At 37.9% G+C, this 14,607-nt stretch overlaps 1 protein-coding gene across 3 annotated transcripts in view; it reads right to left on the bottom strand.

The window, feature by feature from the left end:
- Positions 1–14,607, bottom strand: part of tbl1x (transducin beta like 1 X-linked) — a 48,107-nt gene that overhangs the window by 3,005 nt on the left and 30,495 nt on the right. For all 3 annotated transcript variants that reach the window (XM_067444694.1, XM_067444693.1, XM_067444692.1), the window contains 6 exons: positions 11,697–11,760; positions 11,522–11,619; positions 7,357–7,417; positions 7,150–7,271; positions 6,162–6,236; positions 5,956–6,083 (listed from right to left, as the gene is read on the bottom strand). In XM_067444694.1, coding sequence (XP_067300795.1) covers positions 5,956–6,083; positions 6,162–6,236; positions 7,150–7,271; positions 7,357–7,417; positions 11,522–11,619; positions 11,697–11,760 — 548 coding nt within the window. The remainder of the gene's footprint in view (positions 1–5,955; positions 6,084–6,161; positions 6,237–7,149; positions 7,272–7,356; positions 7,418–11,521; positions 11,620–11,696; positions 11,761–14,607) is intronic.

Genomic DNA, 14,607 nt, shown 5'->3' with positions numbered 1-14,607 from the left:
AGTACTGTATAGTTAAATATATTATGATAATCTAAATTAATGTTTAATCAAATTTGTATTTATTTATATTTATATAATAATGTTTACATTTATTTTAATCTAATTTACATTTAAATCATTTTTGGTTATGTGAATGATTTTTACATTTATTTTACACACACACACACACACACACACACACACACACACACACACACACACACACACACACACACACACACACACACACACACACACACACACACACACACACACACACACACACACACACACACACACACACACACACACACACACACACACACGCAGGAAAATAAGTATTTGAACACCCTGCTATTTTGCAAGTTCTTTCACTTAGAAATCATTGTTCTGAAATTGTCATCATAGGTGCGTGTCCACAGTGAGACACAATCTGAAAAGAAGAAAAAAAATCCAGAAATCACAATGTATGCTTTTTTAACTATTTATTTATTTTATACTATTTAACTATTTATTTTAACTATTTTTAACTATGAATGATACAGCTGCAAATAAGTATTTGAATACCTGAGAAAATCAATGTTAATATTTGGTACAGTAGCCTTTGTTTGCATTTCCAGAGGTCAAGCGTTTCCTGTAGTTTTTCAGCAGGTTTGCACTGCAGGAGGGATTTTGGCCCACTCCTCCACACAGATCTTCTCTAGGTCCGTCAGGTTTCTGGCCTGTCGCTGAGAAACACCGAGTTTGAGCTCCCTCCAAAAATTCTCTATTGGGTTTCGGTCTGGAGACGGGCTAGGCCATGCCAGAACCTTGATATGCTTCTTACAGAGCCACTCCTTGGTTATCCTGGCTCTGCTTCGGGTCATTGTCATGTTGGAAGACCCAGCTTCGACCCATCTTCAATGCTCTAACTGAGGTTGTTCCCCAAAGTGTTGCAATACATGGCCCCGGTAATCCTCTCCTTAATACAGTGCAGTCGTCCTGTCCCATGTGCAGAAAAACACCCCCACAGCATGATACTACTACCCCCATGCTTTACAGTAAGGTTAGATGGTGTTACAGATGGTGTTCTTGGGATGGTACTCATCATTCTTCTTTCTCTAAACACCTTTAGTGGAATTATGACCAAAAAGTTATATTTTGGTCTCATTTGACCACATGACTTTCTCCCATGACTCCTCTGGATCATCCAAATGGTCATTGGCAAACTTAAGACGGGCCTGGACGTGTGCTGGTTTAAGCAGGGGAACCTTCCGTGCCATGCATGATTTCAAACCATGACATCTTAAGCCCCGTTTCCACCACAGGATCTTTACCCAGGAACCAGGAACTTTGGGTGGTACTCGGTGTGTTTAGACCGCAGGAACCAGGGTCTAAATGAAGTTCCGGGTAAATATTTCCCCCTCCAAACGGCCCTGCTCGCGAGGTAGTACTTTTCAAAGTTCAGGAACTTTCGAGGGCGGGACTTGGGCGCTGAACATGCTGATTGGTTGAGCTCAGGCAGCATTTTATTTCAACGGCATTTTTAAAAGTCTTTTGCGAGGTTCGGTCTACGTTAAATATCAGTCTTGCTCTCTGTCTGATGGCGCGCGTTCGTCTCAGCCATCTCACGTGCAATGTCTGTAATAGCTGATAATAATATACATTGTCATTTTAATAGCTTTACAAGCTTTCTGAAAATGCTGCATGCTGCTGAATCAGCATATTAGTGCTCTTTTCTGTCGTTGTTAATTACCTTAAAAGGTAAACCTATACATAACCAGCAAAAGCAGCACAGCTTGAATTTCTTCCATACTAGTTATTCATTTTTTTTTCAGCATGTAAACCACCTGACTGATTACTTTTAAGTGTGCGTCCTTACATGATGTGACCGCGCGCGCCGCGCTCATGTTGACACGAGAGGATAGTTAATTTTTCCGAAGGGTAAACTTTTTATTTCGTAAGTTATGAAGATAATGTTGGAATAATGACACAGCGTATATTGCCCCAGGCAGTTTTTTATTTTAACTGCGCCTGACAGAAGATTTTTACACTTTACAACAGATAAATAGCTTATATAATACTGTATTAGTCCTGGTGGCCGTTAAGAGTTGCTATGGCTACAGTAAACACAGTCCAGCTGCTGGAGAAAACAGCGGCGACATTTCTGATGCGGCAGACAAACTGCATGTGACAAAATGATTGCGATTGAAAGTCATCACATGTAAACACCAGATCGGTTTAGATAATATCTCATGTAAATAGTCCACTAAATCTTTCAATCGGTACACACAAAAATTATTACTGTCCGTCACTGACTTGGAGGAGCAGTCGTGTGCAGTCCTACATTACCGGACTAATCTGCCTAATCTTCTCGGAACTTTAGATCGCGGTCGAAACGCAGACAGCTGCAGGTTTGGGGGGGAGAAAAGTTCCTGTAAAAAAGTTCCTGGTACAAATTGTTCCGGGTAATTTTGGTGGAAACGGGGTTTTAGTGTATTACCAACAGTAACCTTGGAAACGGTGGTCCCAGCTCTTTTCAGGTCATTGGTCAGCTCCTCCGTGTAGTTCTGGGCTGATTTCTCACCTTTCTTAGGATCATTGAGACCCCACGAGGTGAGATCTTGCAAGGAGCATGTGTAGCTTCTTCCATTTTCTAATGATTACTCCAACAGTGGACCTTTTTTCACTACTTCAAGCGGCTTGGCCATTTCCCCGTAGCCCTTTCCAGCCTTGTGGAGATGTACAATTTTGTCTCTAGTGTCTTTGGACAGCTCTTTGGTCTTGGCCATGTTAGTAGTTAGACTCTTAAGGCGGGCGTACACTGTGCGAATTCGGACACTCGGAAGGTCGTGAGATATTGCAGACGCTACGAGTCATTTAATTTGATCATCGCATCAAATCAGCTGGTACACGGCACGATTGTTTGCACCGCGAGCCGGCCGCGATCACACGAGTTTTCGTGTAACACAGACACCGGAGCTTTCAATGTTGCTGCTATAGCTTCAGATACAAAAAATAAATAAAAAAGGTGTGCAAATGATTTGTTGAAAAGAGAACGGTAGTAGCCATTCCTTTTAACCGAAACAACCAGAGGGAGAGAGAAGAGTGCACGTGAGAGAAAGTGTGTGTGTGTGTGTGTGTGTGTGTGTACACGCAGTATGTGGCAGCCACTGAGCTAATAATAGTCATAAAGATTGAGCGTATGTGACGTGCTTGTGCATGATTTGGCTATAAGGGACAGCCATATGCTGGTAAAAATCGGGCCGACTCCCCGAACATTTTAAACATGTTTAACCTGATAACCGTCACGAGGACGAGGACGTGCTGAAGCTCTCTTTGCTTCAATTAGCTCAAAATTACTATCAGGTGTAAGTAATTACCTTGACAAACTATATCATTAAAAAGATCTAAGACTAAAGTTTAATTGTTTTACCTCTGTTTTATTCTCAAAGTCTTATAGTGACCGTAATGTGTGTATATGTGCCAGGAGTTATGAATATGATCTTGGGCGTCGCTACCTTTTGATTGTAATATGCGCGTCATTTGCTCCCATTCATAAAAAACTCCTCTTTGGTCGTCATGAAGACACTCGACAAAACAACTTCCCTCAGGGCTTTTACTTCAAAAGTGTGCAGATGTGGAGAAATAGATAGATTCGCACATGTTTGAGTCAAATTTCTATACAGAAAAGTATTATTTATTAAATCTTTATCCAGAATGCCTCTAAAATGCCTCATGTATGATTATGAGCGCAGTATACTGTGATATGCTGTGTTTTCAATTCATTCTGGCAGCCGGAGGGCGCTGGAAAGCTGTACTACTGAAAATTCACCCCATGTGGAACACATGAAGAACAGACACACCATGTGACATTCAGGAAGTATCTGACATGACCAAAACAGCTTTCTAGATCGCTATTTTATGCAGATAGACACGTTTTAAGACAATAAACACACAATCGCGGCAATATATGGTTGGTCTGTGTTCTTTATGCCATGTTGGGTGGTTTCATAATAGATGATATTTATAATGCAATGCTATTCCACATAGCTTTTAGCATTGTATATTTTCTGTCAGATTTTTTGACCCGAAGCTACATGAGATCACATATTGTTATATAAAACACTCGACTTATAAATTATAAAGTGATATGAAGCAAGTTTTGAATAAAACATGATTTTAATCGTATAAATTGTTGTTTTGCTGGTGTGCTAAGCTAACATGCTAGCTTGCCCTAGATGCACCTGCCACTGAGTAAATACTTTATTTTTATGAACATTTTCTAAATGTAAAACTACTGAAATGCTTATTTGGACGAAATGCATTCAATAGAGTCTCAGTGAGGGTAAAGTGAGAGGTTTGATTTAGAAATGAGGTTTGAATAGAACAGTTTGAATAGAGAATCGTTAGTAATTATAATGCAGACAAAAGAATAATAATTGGAGCCATAACCAGTCCGCAGAAGTGTGAATGCCGGGGAGACAAACTGAATGGGGCAGTTTGCACCTCTAAACAATAGAGGCAAAATAGAGAATGAAAGCTGAGAAGATGTGGCAATAAACATCAGTTGATATTTCAGAGATATCTCAAAATAAAATCACATGAAACGATCTTGTAAAACGTTTAATAAAATGCAGAGTTTTAGACTGATCATCTTCAGATCTGAAATATAACATGGTCAGACTTGTGGCTTTAGCTGTAGTGCATTTCTAGATTTCTCCAAGGCCCACTTCAATTTTATTTTCATAAAGATATTTCATACAAATACATTTCTAATAACTTTACAAAACTTTGAAGCTTATTATAGCTATTTTTGATTATAAAAAATATTATCATTTTGACTTTACAGTAAACTGCCAGGTGTCTGCTTTCAAATGAGACCATAATTATGCTTTAAGTGCAAAGGATTCACAAACTGTATTTGTTTTAGTCTGAGTATACATTTCTTAGGATTTTTTCAAAATTTGGAAGTCAGCTTAACAGGTTAAAAATGATCGTAAGGTCAGGAGGTGCTCTTAACGTGCTCGGCTCGTCTCGTATTTCCTCTCACACGGTGCGAGCCGCGACCATACGAGCATCCACGATGTCCAAGCGATTTCTCCCGAGAGAAAAAAAATCGTCTGCGAGTTCGTACGACAGCAAAATTCGCACCGTGTACGCCCGCCTTTACTGATTGTATGAGGTGGACAGGTGTCTTTATGCAGCTAACGACCTCAAACAGGTGCATCTAATTTAGGATGATAAATGGAGTGGAGGTGGACATTTTAAAAGCAGACTAAAAGATCTTTGAGGGTCAGAACTCTAGCTGATAGACAGGTGTTCAAAATACTTATTTGCAGCTGTATCATACAAATAAAGAGTAAAAAAAAATCATATTGTGATTTCTGGATTTTCTTTTCCAGATTATGTTTCTCACTGTGGACATGCACCTACAATGACAATTTCAGACCCCTCCATGATTTCTAAGTGGGAGAACTTGCAAAATAGCAGGGTGTTCAAATACTTATTTTCCTCACTGTATATATATATATATATATATATATATATATATATATATATATATATATATATATATATATATATATATATATATATAATCTGTTTTTAGTTTTTGAAATATAATATTTATTATATTTTCATTATTAAGGTCACCTGGCCAGCAGATGTTAAGGTCACCTGGCTATCAGGATGTTAAGGTCACCTGGCCAGCAGATGTTAAGGTCATCTGGCTATCAGGATGTTAAGGTCACCTGGCCAGCAGATGTTAAGGTCATCTGGCTATCAGGATGTTAAGGTCACCTGACCAGCAGATGTTAAGGTCACCTGGCTATCAGGATGTTAAGGTCACCTGACCAGCAGATGTTAAGGTCACCTGGCTATCAGGATGTTAAGGTCACCTGGCCAGCAGATGTTAAGGTCATCTGGCTATCAGGATGTTAAGGTCACCTGACCAGCAGATGTTAAGGTCACCTGGCCAGCAGATGTTAAGGTTACCTGGCTAGCAGGATGTTAGCACCGGGACTGCTGCTTCCGGGGCCCGTGGGGCTCCATTTGATGGTGTAGATCTCTTTGCTGTGCGCTTGAAGGTTGTGAACGCATGAATCCTGCTTCATACTCCAGATCTGAGAGGAACATCATATTTAATATTTCATTATGCACTATTGAATGCACTCAGACAAACATTTAAAGAACATTCCCACCTTTAAGGTCATGTCATCCGAACAGGAAGCCAGCAGCATACCCGATGGGTCCCATTTAATGGCGTTCACTTCATTCTGAAAGCAAAGTAACTAAGTATTGAATATTATACTTAAGGACACTTTTTGAGTATCTGTACTTTACTTGAGTATTACTTTCTGTAAACTTACGACTTTAACTTCACTACATTTGAGAGACAAATATCGCACTTTTTACTCCACTACATTTCTATCAAGGTCCTCGAAGTCGAAAGTCGTTTCTGTCGCAGCTTTGAAAGTCAGTGATGATTTTTTTCTTCTTTAAAAGGTGTTTGGGTTTTTGCAGAAAGCCTTTCAGGAATCACTCTTGTAGAGTCTCGTGAAGTTCAATGATTTCACAGCATTTATTAAACACTGATTTATAGTTTAGAGCAAAATGGAAGAAGACGGATGTCCAAATGCTCATTTAGTGGAGTATTCACATAAACAAAGTTGATTCTGTCTTCAGTGAAGGTGAACAGTGTGAGAATATCAGATGTGTATCAGTGTATTGGATCCGTGCATTCAGCCTTAAAGTGACAGCAGCTTTATAAAGAGCTTTGTAACTTTTCTCCAAGTATTTAAATGAGTTTAAGTTAGTCGTCTGCTAGTGTGTCAGATGGAGCGTCACTGACTGGCTTAAACCATGATGGCATAATGTGCATTTATACAACTATAATAAAATAATGCGGAGACATAAAGAAGGAAATTTACTTATGTCATTACTTTTAATACTTAAGTACTTTTGAAAACAATTACTTGTGTACTTTTGCTTAAGTACAAATCTGTTTTTACAACTTTCACTTGTAACAGAGTAATATTTGACTAGTAGTACTTTTACTCAAGTAATGAAGTTGTGTACTTTGTCCACCTCTGGCAAACAAACTGCGTTTATCAAGCTTTTCACGCTAAACCGTCGAGTGCGTGTCACATGGGCTCGTGCGTGTTTGAGTGAGTGTGTGTGTTAGCTCACCGTGTGTCCTTGAAAAGTCTTGAGCGGACGCTCGCTTCCCAGGCGACACACGTGTATGCACATGTCCGTACTGCAGGAGGCGAAGGTGGTGTTGTTCTGCCAATCCACATCCAGCGCAGGAGCTGCAGGAGCACATTATCATCATCACCCTCATCATCATCATCTGACCCTTGACATCTGAATTCAAGGCAGAGGCGGTGAACTTACCTGAGTGAAAGGGAAACTGCTGCTTGGCTTCACCTGTGTGTGCGTCCCAAATGATTGTCGTCTGCAGAACCAGAACAATTCAACAACTGATTAAAGGGAAAGAGCCAGATAATAATTCTCCCGCTCCCAATCCTGTAAAAGCCTGACATATGCAGAGATCATAACTGATCCGTCAGGGCTCATATAGTGGGAATATAGTAGGATATAGTGGGGATATAGTAGAAATATAGTAGGATATAGTAGGAATATAGTGAGGATATAGTGGGGATATAGTAGGCTATGGTGGGATATAGTGGGATATAGTAGGCTATGGTGGGATATAGTAGGATATAGTGGGGATATAGTAGAAATATAGTAGGATATAGTAGGAATATAGTGAGGATATAGTGGGGATATAGTAGGCTATGGTGGGATATAGTGGGATATAGTAGGCTATGGTGGGATATAGTAGGATATAGTGGGAATATAGTAGGCTATGGTGGGATATAGTGGGATAAAGTGGGGATATAGTAGGCTATGGTGGGATATAGTAGGCTATGGTGGGATATAGTGGGAATATAGTAGGCTATGGTGGGATATAGTGGGGATATAGTAGGCTATGGTGGGATATAGTGGGATATTGTGGGAATATAGTAGGCTATGGTGGGATATAGTGGGATAAAGTGGGGATATAGTAGGATATAGTGGGAATATAGTAGGCTATGGTGGGATATAGTGGGATATTGTGGGAATATAGTAGGCTATGGTGGGATATAGTAGGCTATGGTGGGATATAGTAGGATATAGTGGGAATATAGTAGGCTATGGTGGGATATAGTGGGATATAGTGGGGATATAGTAGGCTATGGTTCGCGATAAAACTTCATCAATTAATCGCAACATGAAAAATTGATATCGGCACATATCTAAGTGGGATATAGTAGGAATATAGTGAGGATATAGTAGGATATAGTGGGATATAGTAGGAATATAGTGAGGATATAGTAGGATATAGTGGGATATAGTAGGAATATAGTGAGGATATAGTAGGATACAGTGGGATATAGTAGGAATATAGTGAGGATATAGTAGGATATAGTAGGAATATAGTGGGAACATAGTAGTATATAGTGGGATATAGTAGGAATCTAGTGGGATATAGTAGGATATAGTGAGGATATAGTAGGATATAGTGGGATATAGTAGGAATATAGTGGGAACAGCAGTATATAGTGGGATATAGTAGGAATATAGTGGGATATAGTGGGATATAGTAGGAATATAGTAGGATATAGTGGGGATACAGTAGGATATAGTGGGATATAGTAGGAATATAGTAGGATATAGTGGGGATATAGTAGGAATATAGTGGGAACATAGTAGTATATAGTGGGATATAGTAGGAATATAGTGGGATATAATAGGAATATAGTGGGATATAGTAGGAATATAGTGGGATACAGTAGGATATAGTGGGATATAGTAGGATATAGTTGGGATACAGTAGGATATAGTGTGATATAGTAGGAATATAGTAGAATATAGTGGGGATATAGTAGGAATATAGTGGGAACATAGTAGTATATAGTGGGATATAGTAGGAATATAGTGGGATATAGTGGGATATAGTAGGAATATAGTAGGATATAGTTGGGATATAGTGGGATATAGTAGGAATATAGTGGGATATAGTGGGGATATAGTAGGAATATAGTGGGAACATAGTAGTATATAGTGGGATATAGTAGGAATATAGTAGGATATAGTGGGGATATAGTAGGAATATAGTGGGAACATAGTAGTATATAGTGGGATATAGTATGATATAGTAGGAATATAGTGGGATATAGTAGGAATATAGTAGGATATAGTGGGGATATAGTAGGAATATAGTGGGAACAGTAGTATATAGTGGGATATAGTATGATATAGTAGGAATATAGTAGGAATATAGTAGGATATAGTGGGATATAGTGAGGATATAGTAGGATATACTGGGGATATAGTAGGAATATAGTGGGAACATAGTAGTACATAGTGGGATATAGTAGGAATATAGTGGGATATAGTAGGATATAGTAGGATATAGTGGGATATAGTAGGAATATAGTAGGATATAGTAGGATATAGTGGGATATAGTAGGATATAGTAGGATATAGTGGGATATAGTAGGAATATAGTGGGAACAGTAGTATATAGTTGGATATAGTAGGATATAGTAGGAATATAGTGGGATATAGTGGAATATAGTAGGAATATAGTGGGATATAGTAGGAATATAGTAGGATATAGTGGGATATAGTAGGAATATAGTGGGATTTAGTGGGGATATAGTAGGAATATAGTGGGAACATAGTAGTATATAGTGGGATATAGTAGGAATATAGTAGGATATAGTGGGGATATAGTAGGAATATAGTGGGATATAGTGGAATATAGTAGGAATATAGTGGGATATAGTGGAACATAGTAGTATATAGTGGGATATAGTAGGAATATAGTGGGATATAGTGGAATATAGTAGGAATATAGTGGGATATAGTAGGAATATAGTGGGATATAGTAGGAATATAGTGGGAACATAGTATATAGTGGGATATAGTAGGAATATAGTAGGATATAGTGGGGATATAGTAGGAATATAGTGGGAACATAGTAGTATATAGTGGGATATAGTATGATATAGTAGGAATATAGTAGAATATAGTAGGATATAGTGGGAATATAGTGGGAACATAGTATATAGTGGGATATAGTAGGAATATAGTGGGATATAGTGGGATATAGTAGGATATAGTGGGATATAGTGGGATATAGTAGGAATATAGTGGGAACAGTAGTATATAGTGGGATATAGTAGGAATATAGTGGGATATAGTGGAATATAGTAGGATATAGTAGGAACATAGAAGTATATAGTGGGATATAGTAGGAATATAGTGGGATATAGTAGGAATATAGTAGGATATAGTGGGATATAGTAGGAATATAGTTGGGATACAGTAGGATATAGTGGGATATAGTAGGATATAGTAGGAATATAGTGGGAACAGTATATAGTGGGATATAGTAGGAATATAGTAGGATATAGTGGGGATATAGTAGGGATATAGTGGGAACATAGTAGTATATAGTGGGATATAGTAGGAATATAGTGGGATATAGTGGGATATAGTAGGAATATAGTAGGATATAGTTGGGATACAGTAGGATATAGTGGGATATAGTAGGAATATAGTAGGATATAGTGGGGATATAGTAGGAATATAGTAGGATATAGTGGGGATATAGTAGGAATATAGTGGGAACATAGTAGTATATAGTGGGATATAGTAGGAATATAGTGGGATATAGTAGGATATAGTGGGATATAGTAGGAATATAGTAGGATATAGTGGGGATATAGTAGGAATATAGTGGGAACATAGTAGTATATAGTGGGATATAGTAGGATATAGTAGGAATATAGTGGGATATAGTGGGATATAGTAGGATATAGTAGGAATATAGTGGGGATATAGTGGGATATAGTAGGAATATAGTAGGATATAGTGAGGATATAGTAGGATATAGTGGGGATATAGTAGGAATATAGTGGGAACATAGTAGTATATAGTGGGATATAGTAGGATATAGTAGGAATATAGTGGGATATAGTAGGATATAGTAGGATATAGTAGGATATAGTGGGATATAGTAGGAATATAGTGGGAACATAGTGGGATATAGTAGGATATAGTAGGATATAGTGGGGATATAGTGGGAACATAGTAGTATATAGTGGGATATAGTAGGAATATAGTGGGATATAGTGGAATATAGTAGGATATAGTGGGGATATAGTAGGAACATAGTAGTATATAGTGGGATATAGTAGGAATATAGTGGGATATAGTAGGATATAGTGGGATATAGTAGAATATAGTGGGGATATAGTAGGAATATAGTGGGATATAGTGGGAGACTAGATTTCTAGGCTAGTAAATCAATACTGTATAGCAGAAAATGCATATCAATATCCACCAATAATATGTCGGACAGAAGGCCTGGATAGTTCCACAGAGCTGGGTTTGATTCCCAGGGATTGAATAAACTGATCAAACATAGCCCTTGAATGCAATATAAGCTGCATCTGCCCAACACATAAACATAATGTATCTGTGAACTCGTTGACATGAGACTGACCTTATCGACTCCAGCACTCAGAATGCTGTTGCCTTTCTTGTTCCACTTCAGTGCAAATATGGGTCCTTTGTGCTGTCCGAGGGTGCTGCTCAGATTGCCTGTTAAAAAACACAGGCTTCAGGAGGACGCTCTTCCTTGAGTTTGATCCCAGTGTTAGAAAAAGGAGCCGACTTACCGTCTTTTGTCCATATCCTTGCAAATCCGTCATAAGATCCAGTTGCTAAGAGAGTGCCGTCGCTCTACAGACACACAAAACAGACAAATAATGAAGCAAAGTGTGACAGGACAACTTTCACCATCATATCCAGGGTCTAAATCAATCAGAAATTATATTAAAAAATGATTTAACGAGCAATATAATGGTCTAACACTCAATTTGACAAAAATAATCTCATAAGGTAATCAAATAATCTTCAGGGTAAACATGATCCACATTAGAAAACGGCTCAATAATTCAATGCCATGGGAATAATAAATGTACTATAAGGACATCATGGAAAATACATTTAATTTCATTGCCAACTAAAATATTTATGCCGAGTAAATTTTCAACTACCTCAATTTATAATTTTGTAAGTAAATAATTATAATAACATTTAAATTATATTGGAATTAACATTATGTAAGTTAAAAATAACAATGTTCTTTAGGGTTAAATAATACATTTATATGACTTCACTTTTCAAAAATACAAACAAAATATTATACAGCAAGAAAACATGTATATTCATTATAGATATTTCCATTATTGTGTAAGATTTGTATTCATTTCCATTTTCTATGGCTAGAAACTAAAATATGAAATCAGTTTAATCTCTAGACACTTCTAGAGATTAAACTGACACTAGACACGGAGTCTGGCGCTCGAATCTTCTCCACCAGACCTCAACGGCACATCAACTTGAGTGTCATCTGCATACAGGTGGTAAGCAATACCATACTTCTTAAAAATCATTCCCAATGGGAGCATATACAATGAGAAGAGGATGGGACCCAAGATGGACCCCACAGGAGATTGGTGATGGAGCAGAGTAGTTATTCCCAATCTTCACTAGAAAGGACCTACATTCCAAATAGGAAGCAAACCATTTCAGGGCCGTGTCCTGAATACCAACAAGCTGCCTTAGAATTTAAAAGGTTCTTGTGGTCAATGGTGTCAAAGGCTGCTGACAAATCTAATAAAATTATTGCTGCATGATTCCCTGCATCCATAATTAAAAGCAAATCATTTACAACTCTTAAAGGGGCTGATTCTGAACTGTGCCCACCCCTAAAACCCAACTGAAATTTGTCTAAAATATTGTTCTTTGTTAAAAAAGTAGTTATTTGTTTAAGCACAACTTTTTCAAGAATCTTAGACAAGCCAATAATTTTGAAATTGGTCGATAATTTTTAAAGTCATATGGGTCCAGACTTGTTTTTTTTTTGAGATAGGGCTCAACAATAGCTTGCTTAAGGCAAAATGGTACAATGCCATTTTGTAAACTACTATTAAGTAAGGGATAATGTCCACCCAGCCGGTTGTTATCGCAGAATAAACCCCTCCAGAGTGATCAGGACCCCGAGGCGAAGCGGAGCGTAACTCTGAAGGGGTTTATTCTGAGATAACAACCGGCTGGGTGGACATTATCCCGCTTATTACACGGCTACTATTCTCAAATAAATAATTATTAGACACAAAATATTGTCTTGAGATTAAATATTTTATTAGTTCTTACGCAAAGCTTCCACGAAGAAAAACAGTTCCAACCTGCTTTAAGCCTTTATCTATTGCTGCTAAATGTTGAGAATGAATGCTGAAAGGGTTAGTTCAGCCAAAAATGAAACCAAGCCTATGATTTACTCACCCTCAGGTCATTATAGGTGTTTATGACATTCTTCTGTCAGACAAATACAATCAGAGTTATATTTAAAAAGTCCAGGCTAACGTTAATCCCAGCAGTAGTTGTAGTTGTGTTTGAAGTCCATTAAATGCAGCTGTCCGTCAAATAACGTGCTCCACACGGCTCCGATGGGTTAATAGAGCCTTCTGCTTCCAATCGATGCGTTTGTGTCAGAAAAATATCCATATTTAAAACATTATAAAGGAAACCTGCCTTGAAGTCTTCCATTGTAACCCACGGCTGTTTAAGCCACAAGATGGCACCAGCGTTAAGCACAGAAGTAGTACCGGTCAAGTAACTCGTAGTACCCGTATGAGCGGGTGTTATCTCAGGGTATATGCAGGAGTCCTGAAGTTAATTTCAATACCTTTTTAAGACTTTTTAAAGACCTTCTCAAAATATTTTAAGACCTCATCGCACTTCAAGTTCTAATCGGCAACAAACCTTTAATAAACAGTTGTAGTCGAATGTAAACTTAAAATCTCTATCGTAGGCCAATTTTGTATTGTTTATATTGCATATCTGTTTTACAACGTATGGAGGGCGACACATCACCTAACTGTGCATTACGCAAAATACATGACGTCACCCGTAGACAGCGCTCGCCAGGGATGGAAATTAACTTTTTTCAAAGTCTACCACTCAATGTTTTTACCAGCCACTTTTTTGTTTTTAACAAATTAATACTACAAGCTCTACAATACTTGGGCAGTTTATTTAATCTCAAGTCTCAATGAAATACTGACATTTTCACGATGATTTGTGGTCTTGTATGGCTTCCAGTTGTATGGTTTTTAGTCCCAAGAATGAAACTATTCGTTCTGGCATCTTTGAAGCGTGTTGACAACATACTGAGCATTGTCAGTAGGGATTGGGAAGCACCGAAATCAAAATTCTTGGCCGACACAAAAAAAGAAGAAACAAAAGCCGAAAACCGAAAAATAAAATTCAAACTAAAATGTTTAACTCGACCTCACTCATGTGTACATTAAATAATAATGTACAGGCCTACTGGCCTGCAGAAAGGTACAGAAATTTAATAAAGTAATCAAATGTAAAATAACTGCATATTTAACTGTTTAAATGAAAGATTAATCCTTATTAAACTTACAAAAGCTATTCAATCAAGAGCATTGTTTAATGTCAAACTAAATATAAGGACATCACTCAGGCAGCAGTAAAGGCTACTGCGCCTTTAAGACC

Source organism: Pseudorasbora parva, chromosome 5, assembly GCF_024679245.1.
Source record: "Pseudorasbora parva isolate DD20220531a chromosome 5, ASM2467924v1, whole genome shotgun sequence".
NCBI classification, from domain to species: Eukaryota; Metazoa; Chordata; class Actinopteri; order Cypriniformes; family Gobionidae; genus Pseudorasbora; species Pseudorasbora parva.
The sequence above is the reverse complement of the archived record's forward strand: the minus strand, read 5'-3'. Positions and strand labels throughout refer to the sequence as shown.